Source organism: Lonchura striata, chromosome 17 (assembly GCF_050655825.1).
Source record: "Lonchura striata isolate lonStrDom1 chromosome 17, ASM5065582v1, whole genome shotgun sequence".
Taxonomy (NCBI): Eukaryota; Metazoa; Chordata; class Aves; order Passeriformes; family Estrildidae; genus Lonchura; species Lonchura striata.
In genome coordinates, this window is record NC_140719.1 from 9,886,072 (window position 1) to 9,906,103 (window position 20,032).

At 44.0% G+C, this 20,032-nt stretch overlaps 1 protein-coding gene across 4 annotated transcripts in view; it reads left to right on the forward strand.

Annotated features, from left to right (window-relative positions):
• Window positions 1-639: 639 nt before the first annotated feature.
• NUP214 (nucleoporin 214) overlaps window positions 640-20,032 on the forward strand; it is a 38,745-nt gene continuing 19,352 nt past the window's right edge. For 2 of the 4 annotated variants that reach the window (XM_021543507.3, XM_077787882.2), the window contains exons 1-24: window positions 640-794; window positions 2,238-2,433; window positions 3,076-3,227; window positions 3,479-3,683; window positions 4,150-4,220; window positions 4,543-4,606; window positions 4,863-4,966; window positions 5,272-5,378; window positions 5,526-5,592; window positions 6,108-6,231; window positions 8,072-8,233; window positions 9,289-9,742; window positions 11,042-11,217; window positions 11,740-11,831; window positions 12,157-12,246; window positions 12,586-12,735; window positions 12,966-13,124; window positions 15,288-15,391; window positions 15,847-16,026; window positions 16,492-16,577; window positions 16,684-16,767; window positions 17,091-17,336; window positions 18,015-18,179; window positions 18,668-18,776. In XM_021543507.3, coding sequence (XP_021399182.2) covers window positions 753-794; window positions 2,238-2,433; window positions 3,076-3,227; window positions 3,479-3,683; window positions 4,150-4,220; window positions 4,543-4,606; window positions 4,863-4,966; window positions 5,272-5,378; window positions 5,526-5,592; window positions 6,108-6,231; window positions 8,072-8,233; window positions 9,289-9,742; window positions 11,042-11,217; window positions 11,740-11,831; window positions 12,157-12,246; window positions 12,586-12,735; window positions 12,966-13,124; window positions 15,288-15,391; window positions 15,847-16,026; window positions 16,492-16,577; window positions 16,684-16,767; window positions 17,091-17,336; window positions 18,015-18,179; window positions 18,668-18,776 — 3,389 coding nt within the window. In that variant the 5' untranslated portion in view covers window positions 640-752. The remainder of the gene's footprint in view (window positions 795-2,237; window positions 2,434-3,075; window positions 3,228-3,478; window positions 3,684-4,149; window positions 4,221-4,542; window positions 4,607-4,862; window positions 4,967-5,271; window positions 5,379-5,525; window positions 5,593-6,107; window positions 6,232-8,071; window positions 8,234-9,288; window positions 9,743-11,041; window positions 11,218-11,739; window positions 11,832-12,156; window positions 12,247-12,585; window positions 12,736-12,965; window positions 13,125-15,287; window positions 15,392-15,846; window positions 16,027-16,491; window positions 16,578-16,683; window positions 16,768-17,090; window positions 17,337-18,014; window positions 18,180-18,667; window positions 18,777-20,032) is intronic. The other 2 variants (XM_021543510.3, XM_085594169.1) reach the window with 1 other exon arrangement.

The following is a 20,032-nucleotide window of genomic DNA, read 5'->3' on the forward strand; positions in this document are numbered from 1 at the left end:
CCATCCCTGGTTCAGCTGGAGCCCATCCCTGGTTCAGCTGGAGCCCATCCCTGGTTCAGCCCGAACCCATCCCTGGTTCAGCTGGAGCCCATCCCTCGTTCAGCCGGAATCCATCCCTACTTCAGCCGGAGCCCATCCCTGGTTCAGCCCTAATCCATCCCTGGTTCAGCCGGAGCCCATCCCTGCTTCAGCCCGAATCCATCCCTGGTTCAGCCGGAGCCCATCCCTGGTCATGGGCTCTGTCCCCTCAGGGCTGCTCCCCTCAGGACGGAGCGGGGCTCGGGCATCCTACAGCTCCCAGCGCCTCAGAACCTGTGGAAAAATCAGGGCGAGAGCATACAGCCTTAAACTGCGCCAGGGTGGGGTTAGGTTGGACACTGGGAGGAATTTCTTCACACAAAAAGGCGATTAGACACCGGAACGGGCTGCCCAGAGGGGTGGTGGGGACGGGAGTCCCCCGTCCTGAGGGGACAGAGCCCGCTGAGTAGGGATGGAGTCCCTGCAGGTGTTTAAGGAACGACACTGAGTGCTGTGGGCTGGTGACAAGGTGCTGCTCGGTCACAGGCCGGGCTCGATGGTTTCAGAGATACTCCCCAGTGTGACTGTGCGCCAAGAGGGTTTATTGAGCACAGGGGCTGTGCGGGAGGAGCCCCGGGAGGACCCGGAGCGGCGGGAGGCGCGGCCGGAGCGGCCCCGGCGGAAGCGGAAGCGGCGCGCGGCTCTCCCGGCGGGACCGCGGCCGCGGGGCCGCCATGGGCGACGACATGGACGTGATCCCCGAGCGGGAGATGAAGGTGGGGCACGGGGAGAGCGGGCTGTGAGGGCAGGCCGGCGGGGGAGAGGGTAGGCAGGCCGTTTCAGTCGGGCCGGAGCGCCTCGGCTTGGAGCCGGAGGGGAACGGGGCTTGGAGAAGGCTCGGCCTGGGCTGCGAGAGGTGGTGGGTTCTGGGGGAGGCTTGGTTGGCACCGTGGGGCTGACAGGCGGGGAGGGTCGGCCTGGGATGTGGCGGGGCTTTTGGAGACATCCTTGAGGTGTTTGTGAAACACAGCGGCAGGATGGGTCAGGCTGGAAGGGACCACAGTGGGGCATCTGGTCAAACCTCCCTGCTCGGACTGGTTCGTCCTAGAGCACGTAGCACAGGATTGCTTGTTCTGATTGACCCGGAATATTTCCAGTGAGGGACACTCCACACCCTTTCTGGGCAATCCTGAGTGTTTTCAAGTATTTGGGGACTTTCCGGTATAGTGTGGTACAAACCTGTAGGGTGGAAAAGGGAAGGCTGGCATGGCCTTGGTGTAGAGGGGTGTTTAATGCCTGGGGAGGGAATCACAGAACGGTTTGGGTTGGAAGAAACCGTAAAGCTCGTTCTAACCCCTGCCACGGGCAGGGACACCTTCCACCAGACTAGGTTGCTCCAAACCTCATCCAACCTGGCCTCGAGCAATTTCAGGGATGAAGTGGAGTTGGAGGAACCTTGTTTTGGGTGATATGTTTCTAAGTCCTCCTGTCAGCATGCCTCGTGTTGGGATCTCCTGGTTTGGGAATGTATGGCTGTGAGGCAGTGAGAGCTGGAGTCTTGCTGTGTGGTGCCAGCCTAGCCTGTCCTCTGTCACCCAGTGTTCCTGTGAGGCTGGGTAAGAAGGGACATGGGGGAACAGATTCCTGGAGTGATTACAGGACTTTGTGAGCTGCCTTCTGCCCTCAAAAACAGGGTAGTTGGGCTGTTTGTTTTGCTGAAGTTTCTGAGTTCCCACATCCTCCTCAGATTACAGGAATGCACTTATTCAGTGGCAGTTGTTTGGAAATAACTCAGGTGCTTGACTGGAGTTACTGGTATGTAGGTTGGCAAATGTGTACCTTGTAGCAGCAAGTTTTGTTCAGTCCTGTCCTGTCTTTTCTTTATTCCTTTCTCATTTCCTCTGTATCCCTTGGCTGGTTTTGGTGTGGCTCCTGAGTAGGTCAGATGTCCCAGGCAGATTTTATGAACACAAGTGCTGGGTACAAGTAAGATTTAACCAGTGGGAAAAAAAAAAAAAAAAAAAAAAAAAGTGGTGTAATCTCAGTCTTTCATGGATGAGACAGAAAATGTGATCGAGTGGCCAGAGGCTGCCTGGGTGTGTGGCAGGGATTTGCAGCTCTCATGGAGAGGCTCCTGCACTTAGTGTCTTAGAGAAGTCAAAGTAAACTGTTCCTCTTGGGCAGCATGTGAACAGCCTATTCCCAACTCTCTCAAACAGGATTTTCAGTTCAGAGCACTGAAGAAGGTTCGCATCTTTGATGCTCCTGATGATCTTCCCAAAGAGCGCTCCAGCCTCCTTGCAGTGTCCAACAAATATGGGCTGGTCTTTGCTGGTGGAGGGACCAGCCTGCAGATTTTCCATACCAGAGATCTTCTCATGCAGAAACAGCTGGGAGAAGATCCCAATAAAATTGGTAAGACACACTTAAATCTCATGGGTTTGGCAGAGACAGGTTTATAGGGGTTTGTGATGTGGAGCTCTTGGCTTCTAATACGTGTTACAGTCCTTGCCATTTTCTGTCAGGCATTTGAGTTGCCACATTTTCTTGTGTGGGGAAGCAGGAACTATGGCTGGTGGCCATTCTTTGCTGGGTTGGTAGCTATTCTTTGAGCTGTGAGCCTGTGTATGTGTCAGGGATGTGTGAGTGGAGGGACACACTGAGGGCGTTTTCACACTGACTAAATGACTGTCCAGGAGAGGAGAAGCAACCACTGTTCCACCACCTGAGTGCAAAATGGTTTTCCATCCCCTTAGTAACTGTTCCACTCTCTGTATACATAAATAAAGCAAAAAATCATTCCACTTACCATTACTCGGGTTACTGAGGAAAGAAAGTGGCATTTTCTCTTCTTAGAAATTTGGCAGCTCTCAAGATTGTATTGATAGACATGAAGGGATTTGCTTTCATTCAATTTTTCTGCATCTTACCTTTGACAACTGCTGTTCATGGGACTGAAGATTATTGCATAAATTTGTTGTTTTGTTTTACAAGAACAATTCCTGCTATTTAAATTTGTCCCCTTCATTCCATCTTCCCTTCCTTTTGTGTTTTAAGTGGAGAATATTCAGAGTACTCTGGTTCCCATGAAGTTTCCTATGCAGCACCTGGCTCTGAGCTGTGACAACCTCACCCTGTCTGTCTGTATGATGTCCAGTGAGATTGGGTCCTTCATCAGCTTTTTTGATGTCCGCACGTTCCTAAATCAGGTACAGCATATGCCAAGTGGGTTTGGCTTTGGTTTGGGTTTTTTATTCAGAATACAGCAGAGGAGAGGTGTAGCTGGGGTGGGATTTTCTATCTCTGTGAGGGCTGTCTTGTAAAGGAGTTGCTCAAAATCTGCTTGTTTTAATCAGACATTAATTTATAGGCATGTCAAAACTGCTTTGAACTGTGACTTCTGGAGAGTTTGGTTTTGTGCTCCGCTTTGACTGTCTTGTATGTTTGTCTTTCCTAAAAGGCAAAACAGCAGAAACATGCATTTGCTTGTCACAAACTGGCCAAGGACTCGGGAAGTGCAGCCATGGTCAACGACCTGAAGTGGAGCCCTGCCAGTCCCAGCATGGTGGCCGTCTGCCTGTCTGATGGCAGCATCTCTGTCCTGCAGGTCACAGACTCTGTGAAGGTCTATGCCACACTCCCATCCTCTGCTGCTGTCACATCTGGTGAGTAGCAGCCTTGGAGGGCACTCAGAACATTGGACACTGAAGAGCAGACATCAATTGTATAAATACATGTTGCTTGTCTCAAGAGGAGTTTTCTTAAAGTTCTTCATGAAAAGGAAGAGTTTAAACTCAGTGACATTCAGAAAATGTGTTGCAATGGATTTACTCTTTCCCAGTTGATTGCAGCAGCTGAATCTTGTGAGTTACCAGGTGTGCCCACCTGTGGTTTGTGCTGTCTCAGGCTTGACTCATTTCCAGGAAAACATGCAAATAAGCATCATCACCTGTTGGGTTTTGACCTGTGTAGTTTGCCTTCTCTGGGACTGGATGGCACCCTGTTTGATTCAGATTCATGACTTCTTTGAGTGGAAAAAATAGTTTTAGTTTATTGGTCCTGTTTTTGTGGGGCTTGTAACTCTCCAGTTCCTTAGGGCTAATGAAGTTATCTTTTTTTTTTTTTGCCTAGTGTGTTGGAGCCCAAAGGGAAAACAACTGGCTGCAGGGAGGCAAAATGGCACTGTGGTACAATATTTGCCTGTAAGTATTGGTGGTGTTAAGGCCTTATGACTTTTCAGGAGTTTGAAATGTGGTATATTGCTGGTTGGTTTTTTTGGTTTTTTTTGCACACGGTGTGAGCCATGTGATGCTGCCCAATTGCTTCAGTAATATTCAAGTGTCTTAGGCCAGTATTTGGTTTAGTTTAAGGTTTGCACTGGTCACTGAAGTAATGATTTCAGAGTGGCCCATGATTGTTAAAGAATGGGTGAATTCTAAACCAGTTCTCTGGGCTTTCTGCAAAACTTGCAGTTGGATTTGTTCATTGCCTTTTCTGTTTATTTAAGAGTTGTTTTATTTGCAGAATCTCCAGGAGAAGAAAGTAATCCCTTGTCCTCCCTTTTATGACTCAGACAATCCTGTTAAAGGTGCGTATTTTTATTACCTTTTAATTTGTTTTCTCTTTAAAAGTATTTTGCTCATTCTTCCCCCTGTTGTCTTTACTTATAGCAACTCTATAGCACTGCTTATGAAATTACAGTCTGATTTTCTGTAATTCCTATGCTTGGTAGTTTAGGAGTTAGCTGCTATTTGTAATTTCCTTTTGTGCTGTGCACAGTTAAAATCAACAAGAAAATATTACTATAAAGTCTTTCTGGCTGAGGTATTTGCTTTCTCTTTCAGTTTTGGATATACTTTGGATTGGCACGTATGTCTTTGCCATCGTGTATGCAGAGGCTGATGGGACACTGGAGATGTCACCACAAGTGGTCATAGCCATATTGCCTGTAAGTGCCAGCAGTCATAACAACACAAATGTCTGTTGCTTGTTCCTGACTTGTTCATGACTGGCAAAGTTGCTTTTGTTGTTGATAGAATACCACATAGAATTTGAGTTTGGTACTGCTGTAAATCATGGGATTGAGTTGGGGGATTAAGTGGAGAAAGTAGGATCCACATAAAAATCAATGAGTAATCTGTTCTCTGCTGAGATTCAATTACTATATTATTGGTATGCCTTCATACCGTCAAATTTAAGGGAGATTACTTGGTTTGTGTATTGAAAGATAAATTATCAATGTTGATCTTACAGAAAAAGGAAGAGAAGCGACCAGAGAAGTTTGTGAATTTCATGGAGCCGTGCTACACGAGCTGCACTGAGAGACAGCATCATTACTTCCTCAATTTTGTTGAGGAATGGTGAGTGGCAGGAGTCATGGCAAACCGCTTCCCTTGGTATGCATGTCTGAGGGGTCAGTGCTTCTCCATAGATTGTGTTCCCCCTTCTTGTAGACCTTGCAGTGGACTGTCGTGTTAGTTTTAACCTATTTGTATCCATGCTTATAGGGATCTAGTTCTGGCAGCTTCAGCAGCTTCCACAGAAGTCAGCATTCTTGCCAGGCAGGGGGATCAGGTAATATTCTTATTCCATTTGTGGAATATATTTTGTCTTGCATCTGTGCAAATGTACATTTTCTTTCCCCAAGTATAACCTATATAAGACCTGGAATACAATGAGATGATGAGTTTAAGACTTCCCAAAACTAAACAAGCTTCTAAATTGTACAGAATCTGATGATAATTCTTAGATGAACAAGGGATGTGTGTTGTGAACCAAGTACCAGAAGTCTGTTTTTTGTTATTCACTTTTCAGCCTCAAAATTTGGTCAAACTCACTATAATAGTGATTGATGTGAGGCCATCAGTTGAGGCTAAGCATTAAAAATGTCTGACCTCTGACATGCAGTGATACATGAGAAGTCACACAAAAATCTGTGAAGGACCCTGATCTTTCTGGCATTTGTTAATCTGACAAATTTAAGTAGATACTCTCTAGCTGGTGTTTCAGTCTGTTGTAGACTGGAGTGCTGAAGAGGGCTGGTCACAGCAAAGCAGTAGTTGATATAACAATAATTTTACTTTTTGCAGAACTGGGAATCGTGGGTTTTGGAGGACTCCAGCAGAGCAGAACTTCCTCTGACAGATAAAAGCGATGACACTCTGCCCGTTGGGGTTGCTGTGGACTACACCAGTAACATGCCCATTGTGATCAGTAAGTCTTGTTAGTCTCTCTTGTGGAGTAGTCCAAAAATCTCAGTATGTTTGATATTTCTGAGGGGCAGCCTTGTGCTCAGAGTTCTGGGAGATCATTCTGAAAGGCAGACCACCACACCTGCTGCTGTTTTAATACCAAACCCACAGCACATGTCTTTACTTCTGTGTAAGGATTCAGTGGTGAGGTGTTAAACACAGTTCTTTCCTGGAGCTTTCAGCATCCTGGGATATGACACCAACAGACATGGCAAACAAAGCTCTTGAATTACATCTGTCCCCAGAACTGGGATTTTAGTGAGTTTAAAGGAGTTGTGTTCTAACACTGGGGATTTCAGGCTGCCCATGAGATGTTCTTTATTCTTGTCACTTGTGTCCTTTTGCAAAACTGTTTTGCATAAAGTACATTTGCATGGAACTAAAGGAAAAGTGGGTTGGTTTCAAAGCCAGAAACAGAAAAGATCACTGAGGTGAATGCGTAGGTTTTAATTCAGCACAGGGTCTGTACTGCCTAAACCCTGCTGTGCTCTACATCTGAGCTGCATTATTGCTGTACCTTCTCTGCTGCCTAAAGGCCCTTCAAAGTACTCTGTCAAAGTCTGAAGCTACATCTGAACTATTGTGTTGTATCTCAGTGAATTCTGAGAATTCTATCTTGAAGGCCAGAGACAGATGGAAATAGAGATACCTTCAGGCAGAGTGGAAAGTACTGCAGTCAGGAGTTCCTGAAGAGCACAGGAGGGTGCCAGTTAACTGAGACCTTTACCTGAAAAAAAACCTACAGTAGGGAATTGAGGTCAAACATTGTGCTTGAATGCCAAATTGAATTTGAAGCCTTTTCTCTGTTAATCTCTACAATTACTGGATTAAGAAATCTGTCAGGACAGATTTTTTAAAGCCTGTGTTGTGCTGCCTCAGAGTTTTTAAAAAGGTTTTTCGAGAAGCATTTTGACATTCCCTGTGTTCTGACACAAGGGTTTGGCTACACATTAATTGGCTTTGTAGTTCACAGCAAGTTTAGGTTGCAGAGAAACCTGATTTGTCCTGGAGCTTGTTCCCAGGTGGAAACTGCACTTCCCTAGCATGCTTTTCCTGAAGAACCAATAGTAAAGAAAAATGGCTATTCACTGGGCTGCCTGACAAACAAAGCACCATGATTATAGCAGATCTTTCCTGCACTCTACATGTGTTAGGTTTGGGTTTTTGTGTGTAATTAAGCACAGTTAATCCATTACAGAATTTTAAAAATACAGAGAGTGTTCTGGGCCTTTAACTGTTCTGAGAATGTTTGTACTGAAGCAGACTCACAAAGCAGCTGCATAAAACACAAATATTTTATATCAGTGGTTCAGATCATGGGGATATTTGTTTGATGTTGGCTTTCTTTAAAGTTAAAAAGCTTCCTATGTAGCAATTCCATTTTGTAGTTTATGCATATGAATGTTAATGAGGGGACAGGACCCAATGGTATGTGGGGATTGCTGAAAGGAACTGAAGGAGGGAGCAGAGTATCAGAGAGGAAAAATGACTGCTTCAAAATCTGAAAAAGCGTGGCATGAGAATTGATGGGTGAAAGCTGGGCTTTGTCATTCAGGAGATGACATTCAATCGTCAAATAACCCTTTTATGAAACATGAAGTCAGGAACATAAAGGAATACAAAAGGATAAAGAAAGAGATCTGAGCACTGACAGAGAAGCAAGGGAACAAAGATGCAAATGAAAGCAAGAAGGTAGAAATATAAGAAATATTGTGTGAAGGAAGTCACATGAAGTTGGCAATTCCAGTAGGAACAGAATAGGAAGCTTTGACTGCAGGACTTATATGTGTGGTCTCTGGCAGGTGATGAGAAGATCCTTCCTCCAGCTCCAGTTCTGATCCTGCTCTCTACGGATGGTGTGCTTTGCCCATTTCACATGATCAACCAAAACCCAGGAGTCAGGTCACTTATTGTGACCGCAGAGCCACTGCAGTTGGTCGGGGAGAGAGTTCCAAAGTCAGCAGGTGAGTACTCCAGGGGCTTAGGGAACACTTGGATTTGTGGATCTTTGGAATATTGATCTGTCAGTTCAGTAGTCAGACACATGTGGTCACAGAAAACATATCTTTTCTTTATAATGATAATGGGGAGCAGTTCTTGGGTGTTTTGAGCTCCCAGGACTGTTCCCTGTCTTTTGTGCATGAGTGTGAAATTACCTAGTCCTGTTCCCCAAATCAGAGAATCATTTAGTTTGGAAAAGACCTCTAAGGTCATAGAGTCCAACCTTTAAACCTGTTTGTTTGTGGGATCTCAAGCACTTTGTAGGCTGTACATTTAGACTTCCTTATGCAATCAGCCTTTGGAGAATAGGGACAAACCAGTTTTAGGAGGCTTTTTGCCCAGCTCTGAGCATAGCCTGCACACTTCAGAGAGGTGATGGTTTTCCTCCATGGCTTTGCCACAGGAGATCATGGCATTTGACTGCAGAAAAATCCTATTTAAACAAAACTCAATTTAAATCCTATTTAAAGCTTTCCTCAGCACTGTGAAAATTGTATCAGCAGGTGAAGAGGAGTTTTGTTTGAGTTATAGATGTGTTGCCCTGTATAGCGTGATGTAGGCAGGTGATTGTTTTGCTTGTCTGCATTAATGGAGAAATAATTGCAAATGCACCATTTTCTTCCCTGTGCCCAAATTTGCTTCTCCTTCCCCCACCAGAATGCTGTTTTTTGGCAGCCTGCCTTCCTGCAGTGCTGGCTAACTTGTGTGCTGACTGCTTATTTTATTTGAGATGGCAGGAACCTCATCAAAATCAATGGAGGAAGGTGAAGCTTTTTCACAGGAAACTGCAGACAACATTAATCTGGACAGATTGTTGTATTGATCGTGACTTTGTACAGTTTCTGTATCCCTTGCTGGCATTGGGGACTACAAGCCCAGCTCTGCCATCTCTCTTCTTCACTGTCCAGTGGAACAAGCAGTGCTGAGCTGTCCCAATCAAACAGATTTGGCCTTGCAATACGTTCTGCCATTAGTGCAGCCAAATGAGCCTACTCCTTTCCCATTTGTCTTTCTGCAGGGAGTACTGCCACAAGTCCAACCACTCCTCCAACTTCTCTAAAGCCTGACACAGCACCAGCTGTTACTCCCACTGTGCCCACCTCAAGTCAGACTCCAGCAGCAAGTGGAGCAGCTGTTTTTTCCTTCATGCCCTCAGCTGTGAAGAATCCTGGCTCCACAGGCAGTGATCCTCCACCATATTCCTTTGCCACTGATACCTCCAAGCAAGCCCAGACTCCTGCTCTGACTGGGGCAGCAACATTCTCCTTCTCTGCTTCTTCCAAGACATCCGTGACTTCTGCTTCTGTAGGCAGCACTACAACAGCTCCTGCCACCTCTTTTTCTTTTGGGTCCATGAACTTCAAACCAGCTGCAGACAGCTCACCTGGGCCCCTGCTCTCCACAGCAACTGCTGCACAGAAGCCATCTTTTACACCTTCAGCTTCTTCAGTCAAAGTGAACCTCAATGAGAAGTAAATAGATTCAGCAGTGAATGCAGGGGCTGGGTACTTGTTAAATTGCTGCAGGCATGGATAACGTATGGTAGTTCTGAAGATGGTGTCTGGCTTTTTGCCCTGACAACAGTTCCTCAAATTCTCAGCAAAGCACTGAGGAAGCCCCTCTTTATCCAAGAGTGTCGTGGCTGTGGAAATCCTCAGTGCTTCCTATGCCAGATGTTACATTCATGGGTACTAGTCAAGGGACAATGCCAAAAATTTAGACTGATAAATTGCCAAAGACTTAGTGGGGGTTTGTATGTCTTTGTTTCATAGGCCTCAAACAGTAATTCCATGCTTTGGTTTGATGCAAATCATGGCTAAGGAAATCATGCTGGGAAATCCCTTCTGTCTGGAACTGCTTTAGTGGAGTGGTGATAGCACAAGTTTCTGTGACAGTTTGTTGAAGGTTCCTTACCCCCAGTCTGAGAAAAAGCTGGAGCCACAGCTGATGGATTGCTTTGCCACTCTGTGTTAAGCAGAGAAGGTGCCAGACCTTTTGGTTCTGATCTGAAATGGACACTTGCTCATTGAGCACAGGATCTGGAATCTTCAAAGCTTGTTCACATTCGCTGAAAAAAAAGAAAATTTATTAGAAACTATGCAAAAAGGGTTTGAGTGTTCTCAGATGTCATTTACTCACTCTTCCCTCCAACTCCTGAGACTTGCTCTTTATTTTTAGAAAAAGTAGTTTAAAACACAGAGCTATGTTAATTGGAGCTGCTTTTTAAGGAGAAGAACTTTCATGTAAATGCATCATAAGACATTTCTGATGGTTTAAATGATTATTTTTGAATTAGAAAAATCTTTACTACACCAGAATCTGATGGCAGCTCTTAGGGCTTTTTATATTTTGTGTATAAAGCAAATGATACACCAGTGAATTGGCTGAGTATTTAAATTGGCTGCCTTGAGGAGCTGAGTTTGCAAATGAATAGAAATTCATATTTTCTTGCAGAATTTCTGTTTGAGCATTACTCTGAGGATGACACTGAAGGGCAGCTCAGACTTGCTATAGTTGGAACAAAATGATGAGGTGCATTTGAAGCAGGGTAGTATTTTTTGCAGGCATTTAGCTTTTGCTCATGGGAGGATCTAAGACAGAAGTCTTTGTGGTTCCATGTATTCAGAAATTATCCTGGATGGCTCCTTCCTACTGTCTCCACAAGCTACACTTGTGATTTTTTTATCTGGAGCTTGAGTTGTTGCTGATCCCAGGCGATGTTCATTCATTTATTCATTCATTCACTCATTCATTTATTCATTCTGTTGCAGGTTCAGTGCTGTAGACGCCTCTTCTCCCACCAGTAGCAGTGGGCAATGCACTTCCTCAATGTTTTCCTTCTCAACTAGTTCCAAAACTGCTCCTGGAGGTTCTTTGAGCCAGTCCACACCCCTTGCAGCTCCTCCTGCCACACCACTGAAGACTTCGTCTCCTGTCCCTACCACAGGTAGGAGTCTGATCCCTATTGTTGGATATAATTTCTTATAAAAAAACATTCTAAAAGTTCTAGGACACAAGGAGCTTCATTTGGTTTCTTGCTTGTTTTCCCTGCTGCTTTCCCTGCTCCAGAGGCCCTCCTGATTAGCACACCATCATGATGTGAATCACTTTTTCTTGAAACTGAGCATTTTTTCCATTTGTGCTCTATTTCTCAGAGAGCCATGTGTGAAATAATTATATTCAGCTGCTTAAGTTCACCCAGAAGTTCTGGCATTTTCAGTGCTCTGAATGTTTCTGGGCAGCCACACAAAGCAATGCCTTGCTTTCCATCTGCATTGACCAGAGTTCAAAGTAGTCACAAGCCAAGTTGAATGGAAGTGAAAAGGCACCTGAGGAAGGTGTGTTCTTGCACTGGGGCCCATAGCACTACTGCTTTTGGATTTGATAGTGGTGGTTGTTTCTGATCACAGCCAATTTCCTCAAGCTTTGTATAACTTCATCAATTACTGTTGTTCTTATTAAATTCCAGTGGCACGCCCCGCTCAAAATACTCCTCCAGCTTCTTTGGTACAGAAGACACCCAAAATCACCACATCAGCAGCAAAGCCAAGCTCTACTCAGGTAACAGGAACTTGACTGGGTTCTTTGGAGGGTGAATGTTTTTCATGGCCCACAAATTGCTTAGAATTCCTTGGACTGAACTAGTGTTCATAAGTCAAAAGATTAGCTAAGCTCTGATTTGGAAACAGTAGCAAATCTGTGATTCTAAAAAATGTTCTCTGCTTGTCTCTGCATATAGAAAGCTGTATTTTACTTATGCTATAATCAGAGTGTATGGTGTCTGAATGGAGTTTCTAACACCAGACCTTTTTTGATATTCTAAGCTCCCCGTTGCAATGGATATATCCTTAATATTGGTTTTGGTTTTGTCTTTCTTTTCCCCCAGGGCAAATCAGCACTCCCCAGCACAGCTTTAGAGAAACAGACCCACCAGTGGAAGGATTCAGACCCTGTCATTGCAGGAATCAGGGAGGAGGTGAGATTTTCAAGCAGTTTTCTTCATACTGCCACACAGACACTTCCATTCAGCTGTGTCCTGATGGTGTCTGTAAGTAGTTTAGGAATCAGAATGGAAATTTTTCCTAAGATGATCAGACTGTAGTTGTTATTTGTGTGTCCTGTTCAGTCATCTTCAGTCACTGTGTTGAGAAGATGGAGTATTCTTTCCTGTTAATGTTCAAGAATCATTTCCTGCTTTGGCTGCAAAGTGACCGGTGTCTATGGTGTAGTTGAGGCATGATCCAAGAGCTGAGACATTTGTTCCAGACCCTGCTGTGTTTTCAGTGGCTGCCCTTTCTTCCACTTGGCCTTGCAGATTGCACATTTTCAAAAGGAGATGGAGGAGCTGAAGGCCCGGACTTCCAAAGCCTGTTTCCAAGTTGGAACTCCAGAGGAAATGAAGATGTTGCGAACTGAGTCAGATGATCTTCACACCTTCCTCTTGGAAATTAAAGAGACAACAGAGGTGAGCAGGCTATCTTCAAACTGTGAACCAGCAGTGACTATTCCTCACCTGATGTTCCTCCTTAACCTGCTACACCTGAACTGTAGATGGAACATCTGACTCTGCTGTGTTAATGAGGAGGTGGCATTTGCCTTTGTGCTTTCAGAAATTGCAAGAAATGGTTGTGCTAGAAATGGCAGTAGAAAATGTTACCTTGAACCTTGTCTCATCTGTTCTATTTCACTTTGCAGTCACTTCATGGAGATATCAGTATTCTGAAGACAACCCTGCTGGAGGGATTTGCAGGGGTAGAAGAGGCTAAAGAACAGAACGAACAGAATCGTAGCTCAGGGTATTTACACTTGCTCTATAAGAAACCTTTGGATCCCAAGAGTGAAGCACAGCTTCAGGTATGAATCATATCAGCCAACTTCTGATAGAGAGCTTTAAATAAAATAAAACTTAGGCTTGTGTGTGCAAGTTCCTAGCATTGTTGTTCTGCCCTAAGTATTTGCTGTTTCAGTAAGTAGTCTAGTAAATGTGTGGTGAGCTTTGGTTTCCATGAGTTTGCAAGAGATCCTGGAAATCCTCTCCTGAAGCTCCTCTCTGTTCTTGCCATTTGCAGTGATGATTCAAAACTCCTTCAGAAGGGATGTAGTTCACCTGAGATCCAAGCCTATTCTAATCTTAGAATGTGACTCTTGACATCCTGTTCCTTCTCAGCCTGTAGTGTTTGCTCAGAGATTTCAGTTAAAAGAATTTTGGGTTTTTTCCTACACTTTATAGAAGAGTTCTTGGAATTATTTTTATCTTCAGCAAGTGCCTTATGGAACAATTTGATGATTTATTATGACTTACAGAATTGTGTGGTTAATTTCATGGATGGTGGAGCATAAAGCTTAATGATATTCTGAAAGCTGGGGCACAAAGGAAAATAACCAGCAGAACATAAAGAGGCTCTCAAAGACAAGAAAGAAAGTAGGGGTGAAGCACTTTTTGTTACAGCTCTGGTGATGAAGGCTATTTAACCCTAAGCAAAATAGAGTGAATGTGCCCTACAAATGATACTTGGTCTTTTATACACTGATAAGTTCCCCTCGAGAGGTTTGACTGGCAGGTTGAAGGCATAATTGAATGTCATCTTTGTGGCAGGAGGTATCAAGACCATGCATGCAGTTACTAGAAATCAGCTGACACAAAGTAATTTCTTTTATGTCTGATCTCTAATCTTCACCTGGATTCTGTTGATTGATTCAGTCTTAATTGCATGCCTGCTTTGATGTCCAGCATGTCTCTCTGACATCTAAAGCTTACACTTGTGACTTCAGAGATTATAATCTTGAAGTATGTGTTTCACTGTGTAGAGGAAGGACCATGAAAAGTAGAACTCAGTGGGAGAGAAGTGGAAGTGGATTTGAATGGGAGAGCTTTTGGGTCACCTTTGTGGAAGTTTGTTTTGAGAAAGCTGTGTGCTGACTCTGAAATCATCCCCATTCTCCTGGGTGAGAAAAGCTCCCTTAGGCAGCCTTGTGTCTTAGTTTTCAATGAAGTTTTCAAGACCCTGAGACTTTTCTGATGTCCAGCTCTACCAGTTTGGTATCCAGAGACTTGCTGCCACAATAGGTGCTGGGGAAAGGAAGCCTGGACTTGGCAGTGTTTAACACTAAGCCCACAGCAGGACTGGGTGTGCTTTCAGGTTGGAAAAGTCCCACTAGAATTCTGTGCTGTATCTTGAAAGCATTTACAGTGGAATTCTTCTCAAGCTGTGTTCCTTGGCTGCTTCATCATATTTAGGTGAACATTCTGTTGAGATGAGCTGAAACCAGCTGCAGTTCCTATTTCCATTTTACAAGGTTGGAGTTCAAGGCAGGGACATGCCATGCCAGGCAGGAAGGATCACAGGAATGAGACTGAGCTCTGGGTTTGTTTAGGGAGCAGAGCCTGCAGCCAGAGGTCTCTGGCATAGATGCTGCAGTTGTGCAGCTGTGTGGTCATGGATAAGTTACTTTACTCTCTGTCCTTGCTTTTTACTTATTTTCATTTTCCTACCTATAAAAGTCAAATGAATTCCTTGCCTTTATGTGGGAGGTGTGAGCATTTGAGTACTTTCATGAATCATAGTCTGTGAATGCTAATATTCTAGAGCCTTGTGAGCAGCCTGCAAAGCTTTGATCACTTATAATTGTTAGAAGTTTCAATGTTGTAAGATGGGACCAAATGACTCATGTTCTGGAACTGGCATTTGAAATAAGGATTGTTTTGTATAATGCCTGGTGTTTGTAAAATCCTTTTTGTAAAGACCTGGCAGTGTTTTGCAAATATTATGGACAGTATTACTCTTAGTTGAGAGCTGAGGTGTAATGTCCAGGGCAAACCCTGGACAATGTGTACCCTGTTGATTGTTACATAAATTTTCACCATATTGGGTTCTGTTGTGCTGGCAAAACTTTCCAGGCAGAAATACGGACAAGTGCTATGTGGCTTGGACAGAATGAGCCCAGAGTCTTCATCTTCTTCAACTGAAACTGAGATTTCTGAAATTATTTTAAAACTCACTTTATTTTGCATGGCAGGAAATCCGGCGCTTGCACCAGTACGTGAAGTTTGCTGTTCAGGATGTGAACGACGTTCTGGATTTGGAGTGGGACTGGCACCTGGAACAGAAGAGAAAGCAGAAGTAAGTGATTGAAACTGGAGTACAGAACTGTATCTGTGAATAGGGAATTAGTCTATAATCAAGAGAGAAAGACCTTTTTCTGTTTAACAGTATGATCTTTTTCAAGATGATCTTTTTCTGGGAGTAAAATTTGTCTCAGACACCTAATGGTAGCCATAGTTTCAGACTCTCTGGCTTGATATATGTTACAAGCTTCTTGTCTCCTTGTACAGTACAAATAGAGCTTATAAAAAACAAACTGCAAGCTTTGCAAAAATTCATTGATGGCAACTAATTAAACCTTTCTAAAATAAAACATCTTAAAGCAAATGGGCTAAATAAATTGACTGGCTGCATATTCAACTGCTTTGGTGATTGACCTTGAGTTTCAGTAGCCAGATTGGTGTTTGCTTGCCTGCCTGTGACCCAGGTGCACAGAATGGTCCTTATCCTGTCTCTTGATCTGATCCCTGCAGGCGTCTGATAGTCCCTGAGCGAGAGACTTTGTTCAACACCCTGGCAAATAACAGGGAAATCATCAACCAGCAGAGGAAGAGGCTCAACCACCTGGTGAACAGCCTGCAGCAGCTGCGCCTCTACAACCAGACATCTCAGTGGAGTGTTCCCAGTGATACACCTCTAAACAGTGCTCAGAGGTATGTGAAACATGAATTCCTCCCTCTCTCTTGCCCCCAGCAATGTGCAAGGGTGCATCCTCCAGAGAATGATGTTTTGTGGGCATGGTATGGGAGAACAGGACATTATAAAGATTATTCTAAACCATGCCCAGGTAATACAGAAGCTCATTGGTTGTATTCATGGACATTGTTTGATGCTTAGCAGAAATTTCCCCTAAAAGTTTAAAGAGTTTTTTAGTAAATGGGATAAGAGAGCCTCCAGGCTCAGATACTGCTGATTGTCTGTCTGACTTCAGGGGAAGAAGTGAATGACTATTGAAGTTTCCAAAATAGTTAAAGGTGCATTACACAGTATCTAGAGGAGCCAATTGTTCCTCCAGATATGGCAGTGGTTCTAGTGGCTACTTTGGCCTGATTTTGTTCCTGCTTTGGTTGGCTTTGATCTGCTCCTGCTGTTTTTTTCACTGCTCTGCCTTGTCCCAGTTTTGACAGTGACCTTGAAAGCCTGCGCAACGATTTGATGAAAACTACTTTGAAATCACATGCCAAACCTTTGCCCAAAGCACCTGGTAATTTATTCTTTCTTTCTGCCATAAATGTGAATTACGTTGTTTTGTTTTTTTTTTTTTTACTTGCAGTTTGACTGTAGACTAAAAACTGCCTTCCATTTTCCAGCTAAACTATCCCCAGTGAAGCAGGCACAGTTGAGGAATTTTCTAGCCAAGAGGAAAACTCCACCAATTAGGTCTACAGCTCCAGGTAAACTTCTAGTGACTACAGAAGTCTCATATGCTTTCCAGGAGGGTGACTTACTTGCTGTGGGACTGAGACCTGAAATTAGCTTTTGACTACTCAACCCCTGCTTCTCCTTTCCTGTTCTCCCATCTGCTCTCAGGAGGACTTGCCTTCAGTTGCTGTCTGGTTGAAGGCTGCTTTTCCAGGCAGTTAAGAAGACAAATTCTATCAATGCATGAGTAAAATGAGCCAATAGGAGAGCATCCTGAAATAGGGTGCATTTATCTTGGCTGTTACACTGGATGGTTCCCTCAGCTTAATACTGAATTTTGGTTTTGATGTTGCAGCAAGTTTGTCCCGATCTGCCTTCTTGTCCGCAAGATATTACGAAGATTTGGATGAAGTCAGCTCAACATCCTCAGTTTCCCAGTCACTGGAGAATGATGATTCCCAAGCAGTGGACCAGGAAGAAGAGGCTGCCCCAGTCCAAGTCCCTCGTCATGCTCCTGTGGTCCGAACTCCCTCAGTCCAGCCTGGTTTGATGGCTCAGTCCCCATCCTTTGGGAAACAACACCTCTCCCTGGGTACTTTGTGTGAGTTGTGTTTGCAGTGTCTCTTCCCAGTGTGGTCTTGTGGGTAGCTTTAACCAACTGCATTATCCACTGCCAGTGCTTCAGCCCTGGAGAAGAGTGATGGCACGATACAGATTTACTTTGCCAGGTTCCCAGGAGCAGTAACAGAGTGGCTTTGTAACTTCATGAACTTCAGCTAAAAGCACTAAAACACCTTGACTCACTGATTGTGTTTTTGTGATTGCCTGATTCTTTCAAATTGCAGTGACATAAAGTATTGCCCAAAGACTAAGAAACTGGAGTACTACTGCATTTATGGCCAAGGTTAGGAGTTCTGAGCCCAGCAAGTCTCAGTAAGAACTGCATTTGCAAAAATTCAGTTTTCCTTGTGCAAGAGAGGTTTCTTTAATCTCTGCAACCAGAGAGAAAAATAAGGTGTCAGCAGAAGTGTCTGTTACAGCAGGCTGGAAGTCCTTTAAGGCATTAAAATGACATCTATTGAGACTTACTAAATTCCTTGGGATATACCAAAGTCTGCCAGGGACAGATTGGGTTGATTGTTTGAATGGCCTGCAGATGAGTCCTGTCAGGAGGAAGCTGTATACTTAGAGGAACTGCAGTTCAGCAAAGTCTTTCAGAGACTTTCTGATTTATAGAGAAACCTTTTACTAATATTTTTATTAATTTGTTTCTTTTTAGTGCCTACATCTTCAAACAGAATCATCCCACAAGGGGCAGACAGTACAATGCTTGCAACAAAGACTGTGAAACATGGAGCCCCTGCTCCCACTGTCACTGTTCCAGCACCACAAGCAGCTGCTGCTGCAGCTCTGCAGAGGCAGATGGCTGCTAACCAGTCCCCAGGTAAAAGGATGGCTAATTGCCCAAGTGACCTCTGAGCAGTTGAATGGGGCTTTCACAGGGATTTAGTGCTCTCAAAGGAGGAGATCATCAACAAAATGTGGCACACACCTGCAATTGTTGCACCTCTAAGCTATCCAGTGTTCCTTTGTCTTCCTTTCTCCTGTAAGCTGCTAGTACGAAATACCTGAGAAACTCCCATTTCTTTTAACAGAAGATGTTACAACATTTGTAAGAGAGAGTTCATAACAGATTTGGTCAGCAAACAAAAGCTGTACCAACTGCATTGATTGCTGCCCACTTCTTTTGTTCTAATGAAGTCTGAGGTTCCAAATGTTTTGGGCCAGGTAGACTATATATGTTTTAGAATCTTGGATGGATATTTTTTGAATTATTCAAGCCATACTGAATGAAATTAAATGCTTAATATGGAATTTTTCTTTACATCTGTTTGGTTTTTTTCCCCTCTGATTTTTTCTGTTCCTTAAAAGCTGTGAGCACCTCCTTGACTGAATCAACTCTGAAGACTGTTCCTCAGGTGGTGAATGTTCGAGAACTCAAGTCTGGTGCACTGACCCCAGCAGTCTCTGCAGTAATAGGGTAAGTGAGTGCTGCCCTTCTTTCTGCTGGCCTTTGGTAGCATTTGCACTGGAGCACATCTGCCAGTGGGGAGCAGTAGCAGTGTTTTACTGAGTCTGGCTGTGTAAGACCTAAAGTGGGTGCATTTAGACAAGAGTACTGGGTCTGTGGATTGAAAGAAAGAAATAAAGAAGACTTTACCAGGCCATTCAAGGAATTGCTGATGGCTTGTCCTGAACAAATGATGAGACCAGTATTAACTGGTCTTAACCAGTATTAACACCTCCATTTGTCTGTATTAACCTCCTTCTCCATTTGTCTGTGAAATGCATTTATGTGCATCCTCTCTTTTTGGGATTCAGTGGTTTTACAGCTAATATGAAATATGGCTCTGGTATCTCTCAAATCACTACCTCTGTTCTGTCTCTTTCAGTGAGGGAATTGCAGCTCTCTGTCACTGAGTGTGGTCTGTGACTTCAGGCTGTCCAGATGTTTTCCTTCTACTTTGTCATCCTTTGCTGAGAGAACCTTCTCTGGAGTTATGCCTCTTCTATCTGTTCCCAGATTCAGCCCCTGAAGGGAGGGAGAACTAGCTTTTCTGGAAACTTGTCTCAAATGTTTTGACATCAGAATTTTGACTGAGGGGTTGGGGTGTCACTAGGGGTCCGTCACTTTGGAATACTTCTGAGCTGCAGGGCTCTTCCTCAGGAGTAAACTAGGAATGTCTGGTATTTAACCTTGAATTTGTTACCATTTCTTGTGAGTTAGCTGTAACACTTGGCTTCCCTACTCTGCTTCCTGCACACAACAGCCAGCTCAGCTCATTCCAGAGATTTCTGCCTTATCACAAGCTCTGTCACCAGCCTAGGACTAGGCGTTTTCCCTGTCATTGTAATGACCTTGGAACTGTCTTTGCTTGAAGTTCCTGCTGTTGCTTAAGACCAGGGCAGTGCATGGCCAGTTCTGGGCTGGGGAGGCAAGGGCAGTACTGAGAAGTTTGTGCAAAGTAGAGCTTACTGCATGAAGAGGGATAAATTCACCACATATCTCTGATTATATATGGAGTTGCAAATGCTTTATCCATATAACTGTGAGCTGCATGTGCAGCTCCTGGAACAGTTGCTGTTGTTACATCAGCATTGGCTTTCACACATTTGTGTGTACTCTTCACTCTCAAAGAAAAAAGGTGGAATTCCTTTGATTCAGCTTTTTAAAAAGGGAACAGTCTCACAGTGGTGGTACTCAACTGGAGACCTTGACATTTGCTTCATGGTTTC